At 44.4% G+C, this 19,892-nt stretch overlaps 2 protein-coding genes across 2 annotated transcripts; one reads left to right on the forward strand and one right to left on the reverse strand.

Annotated features, from left to right (window-relative positions):
• The first annotated feature begins 3,429 nt into the window (after positions 1–3,429).
• zswim2 (zinc finger, SWIM-type containing 2) lies at positions 3,430–8,655 on the forward strand. The gene is made up of 10 exons (XM_062528029.1): positions 3,430–3,721; positions 3,810–3,886; positions 3,982–4,022; positions 4,113–4,332; positions 4,535–4,673; positions 4,931–5,043; positions 5,814–5,898; positions 6,461–6,552; positions 7,027–7,195; positions 7,527–8,655. Exons 1-10 carry the CDS (start codon positions 3,572–3,574, stop codon positions 8,271–8,273), a joined length of 1,833 nt encoding a protein of 610 aa, XP_062384013.1. The 5' UTR covers positions 3,430–3,571; the 3' UTR covers positions 8,274–8,655.
• A 461-nt stretch (positions 8,656–9,116) lies between these two features.
• Positions 9,117–19,427, reverse strand: fam171b (family with sequence similarity 171 member B). Its single transcript, XM_062528414.1, has 8 exons — positions 19,161–19,427; positions 17,645–17,878; positions 16,370–16,462; positions 16,107–16,259; positions 14,956–15,126; positions 14,250–14,366; positions 13,835–13,958; positions 9,117–12,618 (listed from the first exon to the last, which is right to left on the reverse strand). Exons 1-8 carry the CDS (start codon positions 19,366–19,368, stop codon positions 11,364–11,366), a joined length of 2,355 nt encoding a protein of 784 aa, XP_062384398.1. The 5' UTR covers positions 19,369–19,427; the 3' UTR covers positions 9,117–11,363.
• Between the last annotated feature and the right edge of the window lie 465 nt (positions 19,428–19,892).

Below are 19,892 nucleotides of genomic sequence, written 5' to 3' on the forward strand. Positions count from 1 at the left end.
TGTGAATGGATGTGAAGGAGGCTGTATCTGGCCCCCAGACGCCGCTCCATCTGGAGAACAGGCCGTCCCGTACTGTACAGCGCTCTTGTTCCCCCCAGTCCTGCCTGCCTGCCTGCCCTGCTCCGGTCACTGTCCCTCTGTTGGGATGGGAACATGGTGTATGTGCTGCTGCTGTGGTAAGTGGAGGTGAAAGAGGTGGGGGTGACATTCTGCCATGTACTTGTGTGTGTGTGTGTGTGTGTGTGTGTGTGTGTGTGTGTGTGTGTGTGTGTTTCTCTCTGTGTGTGTGTGTTTGTACCTTTCTGCATGTATCTGTCTCTCTCTGTGTCTGTATCTATCTGCATGTGTGTGCCTGCGTGTGTGTGTATCTCTCTGTGTTTGCATCTTCCTGTGTTGGTCTGTCGTCTCTCTCTGTGTCTGTTTCTTTCTGCATGTGTGTGTGTGTGTGTGTGTGTGTGTGTGAATGTGTGTGTGTGTGTGTGTGTGTGTGTGTGTGTGTGTGTGTGTGTGTGTGTGTGTGTGTGTGTGTGTGTTGTGTGTTCTCTCTGGGGAGAAGGTGGGGAGTCGGCCACTAGTGACCTTCACCCTTCACCACAGGTCAGTGGTCCGGCGTGAGCTAGAGCTAAAGGCCACTGCGAGTCCAGCCTCTGGGCCCCGGGCCCCCACTAATCACTCTCACATTGAGCACCAGCGCCGAGGAGGAGGAGGAGGAGGAGGAGGAGGAGGAGGAGGAGGAGGAGGAGGAAGACCAAGACCAGGAACGTCCGCTGAAGGCTCTCGTGAAAGTGAAGTTTGAAAAGGGGAAGACAAAAAAAAAAATGCAGATCAGCTGGACTTCACCGCAACAGATTTTGCAGCATGGTTGATCTTGGCAGAAAACAGCTGAGGCAAAAGGGAAGAAAGGAAAAGAAAAAAAAGAAGACAAAAGAAAAAAGAAACGTTTTCTTTCTACGCGTGGAAACATCTCTGCATTGGGCTCTTTTGTGTGTCTGTCGGGCTCTGTAGTCCGGGGTCCTCTCGCGCGCTGCCTCAAACGCTGCGGTCTGCGGCCCGTTATTGGACTTTTTCTCTGAGGAATCCAATTGATTCCTGACTCTGGTGCAATTTAAAGATCAAAGCCTCAGGACATGTTCTCAGAGCTTGCCCTCTCTGTTCCTCTTCCATGGCGCATTTGCTCTCAATCTGCCAGCTGTTGCTCCTCAGTGTGGAGAATCTCAGCACAAGCTGACTGCTGCTCTGCCTCCCCCACCTCCACCCTCCACTAGTCCCAGTCCACACTCTTAGCCTGGTGCAAAAACCCTGTCAGGGATCAGACGCTTGTGGCCTATGTTGTGTTTGAAGCTACACGCTTTTAATATAACAGTCCTGCAGAAAATGATTTGGAGTGGTCATTACCGGCCTGCAAATGACAAATGTCCGCCCTGGGGCAGAGGAGGAGTTGCTTTAGCAGGGGCAAATGTGCTGGACAGATGAAAGCCGTCCCGTCCGAGGCATGTGAAAAGCAGTGGACAGGGCTGTAAAGCTGGGTGTTGTCAATGTGAAATGGTCGAGATGATATGTGAATTATGATGCTCGGGTCAACAGATGTTTAGATGACGTAAGCCATTGCAAACTCCTCGTCGGGAAGGGTGGACTCCGCAAAAGTGGTATGAAAAGCTGTTAATCATCGCTCACGTCCCGCACACAGACGTCACCCCGACCATGGGCTGACTGTTTGTGTCTGAGCATGCAGATTAAGGCACAGCCTTGAGAAATACTCAGGACTTCCTCTTGAGCGTGATTTATGCCGAGGACTTTAATTGTGTTAAGATTCTTTTGGTCTTGCTTAATTGGATTGTCGAGAATGAGCACATGCTCCCAAGTTAAGCTGGCGACTCACTTGCAGATGGCACGCGTGGCGTCATGGGAAATATGTCAAGTTAAGTTTGTTTGCAGTGATTAAGAAAATAGGAAAATCCCGTAATCTCTTAAACGATCAAATTGTGTTAACCCACAGCATTCAAGAGACATGGAACATAACTCTGATTAATTATGGGTTTTAGACCTGTTTGTCACAAATGAATCATCTCCTAATCAGGAAAAGAAAAGAAAAAAGAAAGTGTGAGTTTAGCATGGCAGTAAAGTGGGCAGCCAAATCTGGTTCTGCTTGGATGGAGTGAGTGAAGAGTGGTTTATACTGAAGCTTTTCTAACACTCAAGCAGGTTCAGAGCAAAGGAAATGAAAGAGGGGGGCCTTGTTCAATAACACAAACAAGAGCGAGAGAGAGAGAGAGAGAGAGAGAGAGAGAGAGAGAGAGAGAAAGAGAAAAAAGGAGAAACAAAAACAGTAAAACATGATTCAAGAGTCCGTGTTGTTTCAAGACCATCTCTGACTTGCCTGGCTGGGGTCCACAGAAATAAACTGTTTTGTTTCGGCCAGTCATCTGTTGAATTGTGTAATTTAGTGGTGAGGGGTAATCTTACAACACTACTGCATATGTATCTCATTGGGAGTGACGTAAATGTGTCTGCCTCTCTGCTCCCCAGTCTCCCAGGCATCCCCAGTGGAGCCGGGATCCTGGAGCCCCTGGACCTCTCATGTGCGCATCTTATGTGCGCTGTTTATGACCTCCCACAGTACAACAGCTAATCTGAACCAGAGCGCAGGAGGGGGAAACTACTCCAGGACAGGAAATTTCAATTTTCTCCCCAAGCTGGAGTTTATTCCAAACCTATGTCTTTCCCCCGCTGACTCTCTACCTTAGCGAAGTCTGCATCCGTTTGTACGTGACCCAGATTCACATCAAAGTAGGCTATTTGGCAACACAACAGTCTTCTTAGTGATCAAAATCAGGTGGGCTCATTTGACCAAGCAAAGCTTTGAAATTGTATATCATCAAGGCGGGGCTCAAATTATCTTGATGGATGGCTGAGACTACCACGTGATATTAAGATGTCCAGGTGTCCACATCCCCAGTGTCATGAAGAGAACATGTATTGATAGGTAGGCTGGTGAACTCATTCCAAGAAACTTGTTGAAAAAAAGACAAAAAGATTAAGAGATATTAAAACACATTATGCAATCAAAGAAAACATCAACAATATGCAATGCCGTTTTGGGGACAAAATGCTGTATTTTGGTCAACATGAAATGATGGAATCCTAAACAAAACACTGTCAAAACATTGTCAACATAGGCTAATCTTTCCACTAAGATCATCTGTTTTTAATCATTATGACAACTGAATTAGTCTCTGAGCGTTTTCACTTGTAATGACGGTAGCTAATGGCAGGATACCACCAGTAGACCACAGTCTATAATAGAAAGCACTGCAGTCGAGCTTTTGGTCATGTATTGTCCAACAGCACCACCTGCCGGTAGCAGACGGCACATGATAAATAAGTAATACCATATCACTATAGCAACAGACCAAACTTACATGTCCTGATACCACGCGGATGCAACGCTATTTAGCCAATTTTACTTCTTAGCAAGATATGCAGGTATGCTAAGGTTAATGAGTAACTTACTTGCAGAGAGATGAATCCATAGTCTGCGCCTCCTGGAACCAAAGTAGGCTAAGTCATCGTCATGTTTCGCAATACGACGTGGAGAAAGAATGTCAGCGATGCAATAAGTTGGCATCAGGACCAAGCTCTCAACACGACTATTTTGATCTTGAAAGAGTTTGGACCGACGCGATTTTTATTGAAAGAGACCGACGAAGTAAAAAGCTTCAAAGTAAGACAACCCCTGACACACTTTATTATGATCTGCACTGTCATGACAATATAGGCCTACTGTAGCCTTCGTGTCTGCGTTTTGACAGGTATGCTTGGGAGATCCACATACATGTTCCTGTCCTGCTTTCCAGAAAGAAAAGGAACTCTGCAAACACATTTGTTGGTAGGCTTCGCTTAAGTAGCCTAATGTTACACAATATCATCCAGGTCACACGTAAAACTGAAAGAAATGGCAACTAACATGACCTCTCATTTTAGGGTTTTGCTGCGAAAATTTAGATTACCCAGAGATCACGAATGTAAGTAGGCTACAATTTCCATAGCAATCCATTTCTGTGTGATTTGCTTTATTCTTCAACTCTTCAATTGTGTTTGACTTTTATTGCCAGATTGTTTTCAGTTGGGTCTGGTGGAGAGGCAGATATTGGAAGTGCTGCAGGGCTTTCACAGGGTGAAGACTCCCCGTCCCAGAGACCAGCTTCCACCAGAACCTGGGGACTTGGCTGAGGAGGATGGCACCCTGAGGCAGAAGGACATTGAAGAAGACGATGTGTGTCCCATCTGCCAAGAGGAGCTCCTTAGCAAGCGTCTACCAGTGGCTTACTGCAGGTAGCCATTAGACTAGAATCTCTATGTTTTTCATATTATGAATTTCATTCCATACTCCAGCTATAAATTATGGCCGGAGTTGCATTTTTTTAAAGCAATTTGTTACTTTGTTAGGTGCTTTGTGCTGATGTTACTCTCTCTCTCTCTCTCTCTCTCTCTCTCTCTCTCTCTCTCTCTCTCTCTCTCTCTCTCTCTCTCTCAGATATGGATGTGGAAACAACACTCACATCTCTTGCATGAAAGTATGGGCTGACCACCAGAACCTGTCAAACACAGTGACCATGGTAAAATGCCCCCTGTGTAGAGAAGACTTTGGACCCATGAAACTGCTTTTGGAGCAGGTGAGGAAAACTCGGTCCTCTCATAATTTGCCTAGTTTAGTTGAAAGTAAATAGTCTAGTAGTGTGCCTAGTTGAAAGCTATTTACTGTAAATGCACATATCTTCTGTAACATAACTTGTTACACATAAGTTTCATTCATTTCATTACTTATTATTATTATATTATTTACATTTTTAAAATTTGTTGTGATTTATAGAAATGCAAGCATGCCAGAATGTGTGTGTCCTCTGTAATAAAACCATGCTGTTAATAACAGGCGAGAAATGCAAGCAGGCTTCAAACTTCATCAGAGAGAGAGCCTCTTAATAAACACCTCGGAGTCCTTTGCAACAACTGCCGATTCCTGCCCATTTCTGGCAAGTGCTATAAGTGAGTTCGCTCAGCCGTCTTGATTGCCAGTTCTTGCCCACTCGCGGTCTGAACTTATTAGTTAAACAGTTTGTCCAACATGATGAGTCAGCTGTCTTGTCTAAACTGACGAGTCATCTGTTTTCCAGAATCGTAAGGCATTCTCAAGGATACGCCCAGGCACCAACATTCCTCTATTTTAATACAAAGTCAGAACAGATGTCATTGGCCTGTAGGCACTGAACTGTGTGCAGGGACTGCCTTAAAGGTGCACTATGCAGGTTTAGCTCATTTTGGTGACTGTAGAGCGCCTTCCAGAGTCGTGATAGAGTTATATTTTACTGTGCTGTTATACATAGCAAACTTCTTGTGACTTATCCCCCCTGTACACAATGAAAATGCTTTTGTTGTGGAGATGAAGAATTAACAACAGGCAAAGATTATCTCCAAAGAGCCATATCTATCGACATGGCAATGTTTCACGATTCTCGCGGGATTTGACAGGTTTTTTTTTTCGGTAGCGACTCGCTATGTCTGTGTTGTATAGCTGGTAGGTGAACGACTCGCTTCGTTTACCATCAAATTGGCTTTGTGAAGGGTGAAAATTTGCATGGTGTGCCTGACTGGCAGAGGCCAGTATCCATAGATTTGGACCCACTTGCTAGTATGGCTGCCTGCCTCTTATGGTGTGGTTTCTGTAGGTATTTGAGTTTATTGCAAGTCTGTAGTACACACAACACATGTAACAGCAGTGGCACAGTCTTGTTCATAGTTGAATATATTTCCTGCAGGTGTAGCAGCTGTAAGTTCTATCATCTCTGTGAGGACTGCATGATGAGAGGCATCCATATGGAGCATGTGTTTGGCATTCGCCTGGTAAGAGCCTCTGGAAAACTCTTCTGTGTCATCATCTGTGTAACAATTAAGAGTGTAAAAGTACATTTATACCAATCTGTTTAGGCACAGGGCATTAGGGTCAATACAGATGTGTACCAATTACCAAATGTACCAAATGCAGTCTTTACTGTAACAGTAATCAACAGTGGGCTTTTTTGCTTTGCATTTTTAAAATTTGAGTACCCATGCGGATCCTATGTCAGTTTAGTCAATTAACGTCAAAACAAATATTTGACACCTTTTCAAAATAATATTCCCATTGCGATATTGTGTTTTTTGTGTACTGTTGCACCCCTAGTAACAAACATAGCTTTAATATTTTTATCTGCCATTTTAAGAAGCACCTTGAGTGATTTATATGAATTGTCACATGAATAAACTTGCCTCGTTCAGTCCGCTGTTTGTACAGTTTTCTTTTTAAGAGTTCAGTCATGCTCTGTATTTTTTCAGAAAGAGATGTACTGTAGGGTACAGTTGCTTCACTGTTATGAATGTAGCACGACAGACATTCTTGACTGAAGCTGTAGATTGTCTCTTCAAGAAAAGGACCCAGCCATGGGTGCAGATGCAGCAGTTTACAGAAAAGAGGAAAACCACAGAAGAACAGAGTGACTCTCAGTCGCTGGACAATGGGTCAGTCTCCACCATCAAACCTTGGTAGTGAATGTACAGGTGTTTGCACTATGGCACTAGATCAGGAGAACATTCAGTAGTCAGTAAATTGAAGTCAGAAAATTCAAATTCAGAATTGATTCATTAGAATTGAACAATAATTTTGAAGTATAATGTAAAGTGCTGTAACACTGAAGCTGTATTACAACTTGAAACCCTTGGAGGCCCTTTGAATCACCCTAGCTTACCCTTTTTGTGTATATGTCTGTATGTGGTTCTCTTTGTGTACTGTATGTGTTTGTGTGTATTTGTGTGTGTGTGTGTGTGTGTGTGTGTGTGTATTTATATCTGTGTATGTATGTGTGTGTGTGTGTGTGTGTGTATTTATGTCTGTGTATGTATGTGTGTGTGTGTGTGTGTGTGTGTGTCTGTAAATATGTGTGTATTTATGTCTGTGTGTGTGTGTGTGTGTGTGTGTGTGTGTGTCCACTGCAGTGTGCTGCTGCTGAAGCGTGAGCGTGTCCCGGAGGCTGCCCTGGCTGCCCTGCCCTTGGTGAGGGTGCGTCCGGGCGGCAGGCTGCTGGAGGCGGGGATGCAGTGTCGCATTTGCCTCAGGGCCTTTAGTCTGGGTCAGCAGGTCAGACTCCTGCCCTGCCACCATAAGGTAAACACCAGAGATATACAGTACTGTACAGTACAGCAGAGAGGCCATAGGCATCCACATAGCCAAATAGCTGAGCTTTGTTTTTTTAACCATTTTCTCTAATAGAACATGGCAAAATATTTCACTAATGAGCAGTCATGGTGGAAATAAAGCTTTGTTCATATCCAAGCAAGCACAACATTTGAGACAACTTTTAACAGACACTTTTGAAAACTGCTTGGTCCATAACACAATTTAGTAATTAAAAACTGTACATTTTTAACTGTTGTAATTTTGTCATTGGACAAAAGCGGCTGCTAAGTAATAATGACCATGTGTCTGTTCTCTTCAGTTCCACACAGACTGCATTGACCCGTGGCTCCGGCAGGCTAACTACTGCCCTCTGGACTGCCACACGATTTACAACCCACTGTCCGGTGCGTCTGCGGTCAGGATCGTACCTGCTGTGGATGTTCCTGCCTCCAGGCGTGGCAAACTCCCCGATGACCAGTCCAAGGGCCTGTTTGTCCCCGGTGTCGGGCTCAAAGACAGGACGATGGACGTGATGGTGGTCAAACGCTCTGACTCGTTCGTCTCTCCCTCGGCTTCCCGATCTCACCCCGCTGGCTGGCCCTTGCCCAGCGCCCAGGAACTTGTGGTCAACAGCGTCCGTATTGACCAGCCCCGCCGCACCAGTGACGCAGAACTCAGCCTGGCCCGGCCCGGCAGGCCCCAACCCCTCACAAGGTGCCACTCTCTCAGCCATGCGCCGCTAGCAGGCCAGTCGCTAAAGAGAAGTGGCTCTAAAGCAGCTCAACCCAACACACGTCTCCTCCCGAGCCCCGCCAACGTGCCCCAGCGGCCGACTGGCATAGCGGCACCGCAGCTCCAGTCAGAGGAGAGCTACGCTGGGCTGTATGTCGGGGCGAGCCCAAATACTGTGGTCAACCCAGAGGGAAGCGTTTTACCCCGTAGGTTCAAACCCCCGAGAAAACAGAGGCCTGCGGGACCCAGAGGGTCGAGCAGTGGGCAGATACCCAAGCTGGCTCTGTGGATGACAGGGATGTACATAAACATTCCAAGTCCACAGAAGAACTAGAGGGGAATGGAGAATGGAGAGTATCCGGATATGCATGTTTACCTGCAAAACTTTGATATCCCTTCCTTACAGTTGTCAGATATGTCCCTGAAACATGAGCAACGTGAAATGTGAATATTACCATATACTGTAGCTTGCTAAATAAAAAGTGCCAGTTACCAGACAGCACAACAGATATACTGGATATGTTCTATATACAGCACTCTCCACATTTATTGACACCTTAGGCAAAGATGGGTAAAAAGAGGTAAAAATCATCTTTTGCTGTTTTATCTTGCTAAAGTCAAAGTGATACATGTCACAATTATTGGCAGCCCTGTATTTAATTCTTTGTAAAATTTCCCTTTGCCAATAAAGTCACATCTAACATCTACACATATAACAGTGGAGGATTTTCTTTCTTCGTAATATAAATGTGCTTCCCTTCAATGTTGGCCTTTTCCTCATTGTTTTCACAGTGAGCCATAATTAGGAGACACAGCAGTTTGTAATGCCAACATGGCAGTTATCTACACATATCCTGAAACAAAGATAAAACCACAAAGATGATTTAAAAAATATCTCTTTTTACTAATCTTTACCAGGAGTGTTAATAAATATAGAGGGTACTATATGGCTATAATATCATAAATAGTAGAATAGATTTGTTTTTAAAAACTTAAAAACGGTGTGGTTATGAGAAAATATAAATTGTGAGGAGACATTATCGTTATTAATACATTTACTACTAATGCTGATACTATACTGATATAATACTGTACAGGTTTTAACACATCTAGTTAATAAATAAATAATATAATGATGGTATAAGAACCAAACAGAATCTAATGAACTGTTTTGCTTGTGATTTTATTGATGTTGATGGAAGAGTGCACAAAAGGCAGAAGTGAAGTATACAAGTAATGTACCATCATTGTTGCACAACTACTCTTGACTGAAAGGCGTCATGTGAATTACCTAAATGTATGAATAAATAAGTACATAAATAATTGAAACAAATATCTTACAATCAAATAATAACTGGAGCACATTCAGTAGACACTACTTGAAAATGATTTTCACGTTATACAATCATGCATCTCATTTTCTCTTATTCACACACCATCCAAGTTTGTCAATCATGTTTCAGGCAAAGGGATGTCAATTATTGTGAATTTACTTTTGCCATGACATACAGAATATAAATAAGTGCGTTGTGTGGACCAGCCCCAATTCATACATACATACATCAGCCTTATGTGGAATACAGTTACATTATCCAACGACTCTTGGATTCTAGATTTGGGTTGAGTTGATGAAGTTTAGAAAGGTTCTGTAACTTCAAATCACAGTTGTTTTTTAATTATTTATGGTAAAATCCCCCTTCATTTTCAGAAATGTTAATAACAGATGTTCATTAATGAAAATCAAAACAAATGGGAAAAGATGTAAACTTGTGAACCACAAGTATCCATTCAATCAGAACAAAGCACATCAACCCAGTCTCTACTAAGGCAGAACCTGTACATGTGTGTAGTGGAAGATGAACGGAGAAGGTTGACAGGTTCTTGAGTTTCAAAGCATTGACCAGGTCACAGTGTTAATTTCTCTCTTAATATAGCAATGCCTGTGGCTCTGAAATGGGCCATTTTCGAGCGGATTGACCAGCCCAGTTCCTTGTCCAGCTTGAAACATCATTTAAAATGTTTTCTATTATGGATGACTATTCGTACATATGATAATAAACAAGAAAAAGACAATTGACTCATAATATCAGCTACCTTTTTTTAAACGAAGTAAACCATACACATAACAATCACTTTGTCCACAACCACATGATACGTGATAAGCTAAATGCACATGGTAAATGACGAGCGAAGCTTGATTTGGATATTAAGTGTTTTTTGGTGAAGGCCTTGGGCTGAGATAGCTCATCTCACCTGAGACGTCACACTTGCGAACATTCTCACATCATCAACGAGGCATACAAAGACAGACACGGCGAACGCATGCTCATTTTGTACAGTTTTTTTGTACACACATATACACGCATAGCTTCGGACAATTTCATGTTTGACCAGGGAGGCTTCTGCAATTCTGAACAGCTAACTTGCTGTCATTACTTGCAGTCGCTTCACGTTCCTCTCTCATTCTCTCTCTCTCTATCACTCCCTTTCTCTCTGTGGCAGTTTCTGGAAAATCCAGTAGAGCTTGACCAGATAACAAAATAGATGAATCTTGTTTCTGCAAGTGTTGGCTACACTGCTTCATAAATTTGTGTTTGTTATTTTTTATATATATGGCGCTAGAGTAGTGGTAATCTAAATTTGGCACAAACTATTCCTGCAACTATTCTACCAGTAGCTTAAATGTTGTTATTATCGCACAAAGAGACTTTTACAAAAATGACCGTCTTTAAAATCTCTGACAGACCAAAAGGCAAAACATCACAGCTGGTTCTAGAGCAAGTCTAGCTGAGCACATTTGGAAATCTGTTTAGAACAATGCAATAACCATCAAAACAGTCATCAATGACTAAATAAATCTTACAGGACAGCAATCAGCTCAGTAAAAACAACTTGTTAAGTGCCATTGTAAAAAGTCAAAGATTTCACCCCATTCCCTTACTTTGTTGTGGTAAATCAATGCTTTGCGACTTATGCAAAGTCGACTTTCATGTGTTCGGCCTTTGATGTGCTTTTGGATATAAATATGTTCTGTTTCTGGATTGACTTTGTGCACATGTACCATGTTGCAACTGGTTTATCTGCACTGTTAGCTTTAAACTGTAGAAAAAAGCAGCAGCTATGGTTAGTGTGTGCTTTCTTATAACAACAGCATTAAGAGAAGAAAGTAACGGAACCACATCTGTCAGAAACATCAAACCAATGTCATGACTGAAAGCATTTTCCTCACCTCAACCTTTTAATCATTCCACATTTAATAAACATGCTCCCCAAACAGCATGTAGAAATACTAAATTTGGTCATATTGTTTGAGAAATATTTCATAATACCATGTGACATAACATGGCAGACTGATGACAAACAGATGCTTTTACTCAGATGTTTTTACTTTTACTTTTAGAGCTTGGCAGAATTTTAGCTCAGGCTAGCGTTTCATTTGTGGCCTTTCCTCACGTACATGCCGACCACTCTTTTTGTCTGGCCTACCCTTGTCTCGGACCTTTCTAGGCCGTCGGGGTGGCGGGGTGCCCCTGGACTCGCTTGACGTGTCGCCCACGTCCCTCTCCTCCGAGATGCTGCTGAACGGCATGCCGGCGTAGCTACTTTCAAAGGTGTGCCTCAGGGCTCCATCCTCGGGACTTCCGATTTCGCTGCTGCTCAGGTCGGGCTCCTCTTGGCTCCTAGGCCCACCTGCTCTGGGCATGGCTGGGAAAGAGGGCCCCTCACGCTCCATTTTCAGGAGAGGTTGCTGGTGCTCGTTCATATCCACCCCCGAGTCCAGGCTGGTGTCGTTGCTGCTGCCGGGCCGGTGTCGGCCCTGGATCTCGATGACTGAATGGCGCACTGAGGCGGCGGGTTTGCCATCTAGGGAGACAAACCAGGCTCTGGGTGGGTGTGGTGACGGCTTGGCTTTGGAGAGCTCCACCAGGGTCTGTTCTGAGATACCCTGAAGCTCGGCCCGGAAGGGGCCCATCCCCACTGCTTCGTTCAGAGTTCCCGGCACAGAGACTGACTCCAGGAGGTGGCTGTAGCGGCCCCAGACGCCAGGGTTGATGGCTGCACCCTGGATTGCACCCTCCGAGACTGGCTGCTCGTCACTGTCCTGCGTGGCGTTTTTGGGGAGTGTTTGGGTGAAGCCGTCCTGCAAATTGCGCTCCGACTGCGGCCCATGCTCCATGCCATTCCTGGGGAATGTGGCCGATCGGCAGCCTGAAGGCTCAGCCTGGGATGTCGGCGGCAGATGGCTGGCGAAGAGCTCCGGTGCTGGGACAAGGGCTACCGGCTGGTTGTAAATGTGGAACAGCTTGTCCTTGAACATATTCTCGCCAGCGCCCTGGGCCGGTCGGTTCTGGTCGGACATCTCCCTCAGCCTCGCCACCTCCTCGCTGTTGACGTAGACCGACGGCATCGGCGACTTGGTGCCCTCGGTCGCTCCTACGCCGCCCACATTCTCATACAGTTTGAACGAGCGGCCGACATCCTCCACGTAGATGTTGTAGTTGGCTTGATGTCGGGGGGTGGTTGAGGCGTTGCGCTGGGCCATGGTGGCCAGCGAGAAGGTGCGGTCGTCGTGGGGATACTCGTCGTCTTCTCCATCGCAGCTGGTGGATGTGGTCTGGTCTTTCTGCAGGACCACACGGGCAGAACTCCGCCTCCTCACCCTACCCCGTGCAGAATGTCTGCAGAGGAAGTTAGAGTTAGAGTCACACGTGTAGTGAGAAAACTATGTTGACCATGATGCACGAGTACATGAGATGCATGAGATGCCATATTTAGAATAACTGGGCCACTGGCAGGCTTGAAAGGGCCTTCCATGTATTACAGTTCCTCTGCGGACTGATACACACTGCATCACACTACATGATCAAAACAGAAACTACATCATATTAAATTAGCAACATGAGGTTAGTGCAAGTACATAAACATGTAAGCATTAGTAAACTAATGAAAATGGTCAAAACGGAAAGCCTCAACCAGAATTACCGCATTGCGGTGGCATGCCTGTGTAGCCATGAATTTCTGGTTGACATTTGTGGCATTTGTGTGGTGAGCCATGTCACATAGAGTGGAAAGGAATCAAATCAGTTCATCTTAGAAAACAAAAATACCAACTAAATTTAAAGCATTTGCCTCAAGGCATTCTTGAGATATGATATCAGAGAGGGTAGAAGCGGAGCGAGAGGCACACACATTCGATCATTTCCGTGTTCTGTCTTCGCAAAGGGGAGGGAGGCTAAATCCCCCTTTAAGCAGACCTGTTAACATTCGAACTGAACTGCTTGCCAATCTGACAGAGATCGATATCCCACTATGACATCTTTGCGACACGCCTCTTTAAGCAGACAGGAACTGTTCGAATTTTTCTTCCATAGAGATGCATTATGTTGCTCTATCTTGTCAGTAATTAAGGATCTTCGATGATATTCATAAGAATTAGACTTTCATGGTCACAATGACCTTGTAGTTTGTCCTTTGACCTCCAAACCTGATCAGCTCATCTTTCAGTCCAACTGAAGATCCGTAACAAATCTGAAGCACATGCCTTAAGGTATTCTTGAGATATGATATATGCAGAAATTAGACTTTCATGGTCACAATGACCTTGTAGTTTGACCTTTGACATCCAAAACCTAATTATTAATTTAAAGCACGTGCCTCAAGGCGCTCTTGAAATATCAAATTCACGAGATCGGGTTGGAGAGACATATGGATGTACAGAGGGACAACCCAAACACATTCCTCCAGCCACAGCTGTCACAGCCACAGAGGCATAAAAACATGTTTCTTGAGCAGCAATCAGAACATGCAAAAAAGTATAGACAGTAACTGCAGAATTCCATAGGCCACATGCTGTAAACAATGAGCTGTGCGAATGAGTCAGAAGTGCTACCTTACCTACAGTGACACAAGATCACGGACAAAAAGCCAATGGCTATGAGCAGCGTTCCTCCCAGGCTGCCCATGAGGAGGTACGTGTGATATGAGATGTCCAGAGAGGCTGCCCCATGGCCCATGTAACCTAGATTTTCCCCAAACAAAAATCCAGTTACTGGGCAGTCAAGTGGTGAGAGAACAGTACTGAAAAACAGTGCAAAAAAAAAAAAAAACCAAACAAACGCACTACCACAGTGCCCCCTAGAGGCGAAGGCAGGCAGCTGTGTGGCAACAATATAATAAAGGGTATTATATTGTTCATCTCTCTTAGGTATTGTGAAGAAGCAATGCAGAGGAGGCAGTACAGTAAATCGGCTGATTTACACAGGCTGCTGTTGACCACACGAGCCAAAGAGTGGTCAGGAGTTGGACTCACCGTGGAAGGCGGGTATGGGGGCCGCGAGCCAGTCCCCGAGGTGAGATGCCACGTACGTCCAGATGAGAGTGTCCCCATCTCTATTCACCGTCCCAAAACCTTTATTCATCCAGGTGCCTGAAGGAGAGCAGCGTGTCTGTTAATGTCAGCACTTCATGTTACAATTACACTCAGGATTTCACCCTGGTTGGAGAGGATGAGGCTGTGAAAATGTACATGAAAGCTTATACAGGAAAAGTTATGAGTGCAAAGTCAACAAAGACAAACTCTGAAACTAGATGAAAGCTTCAATGTCAATAAAGATAAACCCAACTGAAACAGAAAAAAAAAAGAAATCAGTGATCTCTCAAACTCTATATTTGGACATAAATAATGTCCCAATGGTATATACATCTTATGCACTGCATGTGCTGTATCCTGTTTTTAATGTTATAGCCAAGAAATTCAAATTCTGGAGCACAAATAACTGGGGTCCTCAGGCTCAGACACAAAAATGGAGATTTGTTTGAAAGAGAGAGGGAGGGAGACTGTGTCTTAAGTCATGCTGAGATACCAAAAATGAGAACAGAAGGCAAAACTGAGTGACAGAGACAGCAGTTTATCGAGCATGGTGCTTCCTCTTATTTTGTCTAGCTCCTGCATATGGTAGAGCAGGAACAGAAAAAGTAGAACACCGCTGTCTTGGTAGGACAGTCTCCCTCCTCACCTGTCTTGCTGTCAAATGCCCATGCAGGTATGGAGTCGGATGACCGCCAGTATGCGCTGTGGGGCAGAGGCACGGTGATCTTGACCGGTCCACTGACAGGAAGCTCTTTCCCGTCGGCCAGAAGCTGGGTGCTGAGACCGGCCACTGGACTGAGCCTCACGCTCCTGAAGCCTGAGGAAAACGTGGGAACGAAAAAATGAACATGATATGATTTGAATGGCGCCAAGTTGTCACACCAAGCTACGGAACTCCAGCACTGAGGAGAGAGGGCTCCAGCTGGAACAACACGGCTGAAGTGCTGATGAGTTTTCTTGACCTGACCACTGGAAGTGCTCAGGGCCACCTCAGAGGTCCAAAGAGAGAGCTCACGCCCATCTCTCTCTCTCTCTCTCTCTCTCTCTCTCTCTCTCTCTCACACACTCACACACACACACACACGCAGCCCTCCAATCAACACTCCATCAGAGAGAGGCTGGAGTGGGGCTGCTTGCCAACCTGAAATGCTGGAGCTGTTGACCGATACTAATGACTACTGGCATCCTGCTGTCACGCTGCCTTCTCAGGCTTCATGGACAAGCACTGGGCTTCTGAGAAACCAAAATCTCTTCAAATGACTTTGCTTTTGTTTATTTTAATACCACATATGCCCATTATTAAAGGACCATTTGTTTAGAAATAGACTCCTTTAACTTGTGATATGCTGGTATGTGGTAGGCCACCCTGAATTGAACCACAATCTCTTAAAATACTTCTCATGTCCTATGCATGGTGTGATCCTGTGTATCATGTTCAACTGGAACTGACATCTACACAAAGTACATCTGTGTGTTCAAGAGTAGGTCAATGTGAGGCTAATGTACAATGATAAATCCTTAAATATTTCATATTATAGTGTTTTTCTTACTTGTTACTTAAAAAGAAGCTGCCTTTGAGAACAGACAGTCTCCATTGATCAAATTACTGTTCAATTTGTCTGGACTATTGTACTAATACTGTAGGTGTATAACTCATGTCTGTGCTTGTAGGCTATTTATTGTATGTATTTATTATTCTTTCTTGTTGATCTTTCTGAACATCTCTTAGTTGATTCACATTTAACTGGACCCCTGTGAAGTGTACATATGTGCTCCTAAGTCCCAGCATGCCTTTACCTGAACGGTTGCTAAGGAGACCGATTGTGCACAGGTGGCAATCCTTTTCAACGGGTGGCAACGTCAGATAGGCTGTAACCATGGAGATGTTGGTGTTGTTCGGAAGCTTCAGCAAGCTTTTGGGGAACTGTACACTGGGCTGGGAGGTGTACGCTACAGACACGGGAGGATCACACAACACACACCTTTATGGTACTACTGTTATGCTACACCAAACAATGACTTTAGATATTTATATTTTGGGTTTATATTGCATGACTTACCAGATGTTTTCTGGGTGATCAGCACAGAATCGTCATAAAGCCAGATGTTGCCTTGGGTTTGTGGGAGCAGAGCCAGGGTCACGGAGGAGAATACTGAAATGAGCAACCATAACATGACAAACATGACCCAGCAACAACATTAAGTTAATCAAAGTGAATAGAAAATGTAACAAGAAACACATATGTTGTAATGTGTTTTAAGTTTTAGTTGAAACTGAGACACTTCTTATTGTGGCTTTTGGGTCAAAGCAAAAAAAAACAACAACAACATTTGGATGATGTGTGTGATCAGTTGCATAAGAGCGACACTTGGTGGGGATGTTGAGTAGGATTGGGACCCCTCCACTGATGCTGCCATGCACTCCCCAGCCTCATCTCCCCGCTCTCCCACACCAAACACATCCTACGCTGTCTGTCTCGGACGCCCAATAGGAAAGCACTTGCTACGAGGGACACACCCCTAGAGAACCACCACCCCAGAAGTACATTAATAATTGAAAGGTCTAGGTTCATGATCATGGACAACCTGAAACCACACGCGACTGTATTTACAGGAGATATTGATTGAGTCAGACCAAGAAACAATGCATTAAATATATACATTGATCCCATAAATACACAATTGCCTTTAATCCTTAATTCATTCTGTACATAAGCCTCATAGAGACATACAAGATGGTCCATTTGGCAGGAAATCAATGGCTCTTATACAGATTATTGCTGGGACTCGTCTTAGCACTTCATTGCAAGGACTTTGGCCAGAAAAGCTTCTGAGCCTTGAGGAGGGGGGGGGGGGGGGTGTTAACGTGCAAAGCAATTACATTTTAATCTGAATCAGCATCAGTAGCCAAGACATCTGTGTTTCTGTGTCACATAACTCACAATGACAAAGGGGTGTCTCGGCACACTCACTCTCTCTGTCAGACACTCAGTTACAACAACACTGCCAATAGCACTTGGACCTGCTAATGATGGATGACCTGCTGAGTATACTCCAGGAAATTATGTCCATAAGAGAATGCTATTTGTAGGAGATCTGCACTATTAAGCCTCAATATAAACCTTAGGAAGGTATTACTCATAAAGCCTTAATTACTTCAACATGAAGCCTATATGTCAATAGATACAATATAATATATGTCAAATTAACATGTTATTACTGGTACTTGACATGAATGTAAATATTTCTCATTTCTCAACAATGAGTTGTGCTGGTGTCCAATGTGCTGGTAGCAATTTCACTACGATGGACCCAAACTTGAGTGTTGCACTTACTGGGCATCTTGGTGGTCTTCCAGGGCAGCTGCTTGTGGACGTAGCCGTCCATGCTAGCCACAATGCTGAGGGTCTGGCCCAGGGCGTAGGGCACCCGGAGCAGCACCTCCCCATTGCCCTGCGTCACGGCGCTGTCCACCTGCGTGCCGTTCACAAACACCTCCACCGACGCACCTACGATGAAACGCTGGCTGGACGCATCCTTCACCCAAACTCTCAGGGCCAGACGAGGTGCTGTAAGCCAAGTCAGATAATGAGGGTGGGGTGGGGGGGTGAGGGTTGTTGCCACAACTACAAGTGCAGCTTGTTCCAAACTTGACCCTGCTTTTCTGTATGATTTTGTTAAATCATTTTGTTTGGTTGTCTGATGCAGTTACGTTAGAATGCTTATCTGAACGAGGTAGCCTACAGTGGATGGGACTGCCTGAACTGCAGATAGGTTTCAAACACACAGCACAGTAGGGTTCCCATCCCATCAGGGACGGCCATGTTTGTCAGGTGCCCAGGAGAATCCCGCGATAACCTTTCTCTGAACATGAAATAGTAATGAAACCAGAGATCCCCAGCACAGGCAGGGAGTTTAAAAATAGATCAAAGTGCCACAGACAGCCAGATGCCGGATTTTTTTGTGCTGGCGTGCCAGCAGCTCACAGATACAGCTTGTATACCTTTCATGTGATTCTTTCATAGTGTAGCCTACAATTCCTTGTGTTGGAAAACCCTTTCATACCCTGAAAGTAATATTATTGTTTATATTATATATAATATAATGCCACTGACCAATCTTATAGCCTACCATTAGGCCTATGTTTTATTTATGGACAAACAATACATCTATAAACAATAATGACAGTAAGAAGTTCAATGAAATTAAAGCAAATTGTCCATTTAATTTTGTAAGCCGTTAAGACAGTAATAACATTGATCCTATATGTGACTGACCAGGTTGCATAGCGTATTTGCTGATATGACGGGATTATACAGACAATATGCCATTTGCCAGTGATAAATGATAATCCCCGATAATAAAGCTCAAATCCTTTTCACTACAGACTAATTATGCTACCAAGCAGATAAGATATAAACGGAGACCACGTTACTGGTACAGGCCTAGTCGAGGCAAAAGCATGCTACCATCTTTTAATTATTTATTTCGGTGATTTTAAAAGGTAGGCTATGTTTAAGTAGGATATAACCCCTTCAATGCTTAGCAAAACATATATAATATCATTGACATGTTTTGAATATCATTAAACACCCGTGTTAATAAACACAATAGGCTATGCTACGAGACAAAGGAGCATATCGCTAGGTAAAGAACACTTCTGTCATCTTCTGTGGTCAAACGCCCTTTGTTATTGTAGTAGGCTAGGCTGGGAGCTGCGTTAGGAGGTTTCCCCGTAACAGGCAAACACGATTCAAGAGCGATAGTGACCAGACAACTGAAAACTGTCACATTAAAGAAAAAGAGAACACGCAGTGAAACAAGCTAAAAAATAACGTTTTGTGCTCTAACCTGATGGGACAAGGGTCGACGTATGAACTTGATGTTCTTGGAGCGTCTGTCTACTGACGGATCCATCTGTACCAGCGGCGCTGGCATTGTCTTCCAACGGCGGGGTAGGGCCAGGGGGGACCAAACCACCCTCCGCCCTGTTCACGTACCCATCCTCGAAGGATATCAACAAAACCGAGAGGAGCAGGTAAGCTGAGAGCTCTGGCATCGCGCAATAAAGCAGTGCCACTGAGACATAACTGCACAAAATGAGACGGAGAACTGGAAATGTTTTTCTTCGGTTAATTCTTCGGGAGATCCAGCATCATGATGCTCCAACGTGGCCGGGGTAGACGTGAATCACGCATGGTAATCAGCAGCGGCGTCACTGTTGTGCCTGGTTGCTTTCACTTGCAGGGGAAGGAGGGGTGCGAATTACATCATCTGGTGCTATAGCCCGCCATCTGGTGGCACCTATAGATAATTGCATCAATTAAATAGCCTATCCCTCTGCAGATTGGATTTAATCACCTAGCAGCGCTGCCTATGCGTCATTGTGTCATATCAGACGAGTTTATGAGCGACTGCTACATCACATGAGGAAATCATTATTATATATTAATCACATCTGACGGATGACAGAGGAGTTTTTCACTGACTGTTTTCGGCATTTTTATAGCCTATCCCCAGAAAGGTAGGCCTATGCTATATTGGATTATTTGGGGTGAACGTTGAAAATCATTCAGTGTTCAG

Source organism: Sardina pilchardus, chromosome 23, assembly GCF_963854185.1.
Source record: "Sardina pilchardus chromosome 23, fSarPil1.1, whole genome shotgun sequence".
Lineage (NCBI taxonomy): Eukaryota > Metazoa > Chordata > Actinopteri > Clupeiformes > Clupeidae > Sardina > Sardina pilchardus.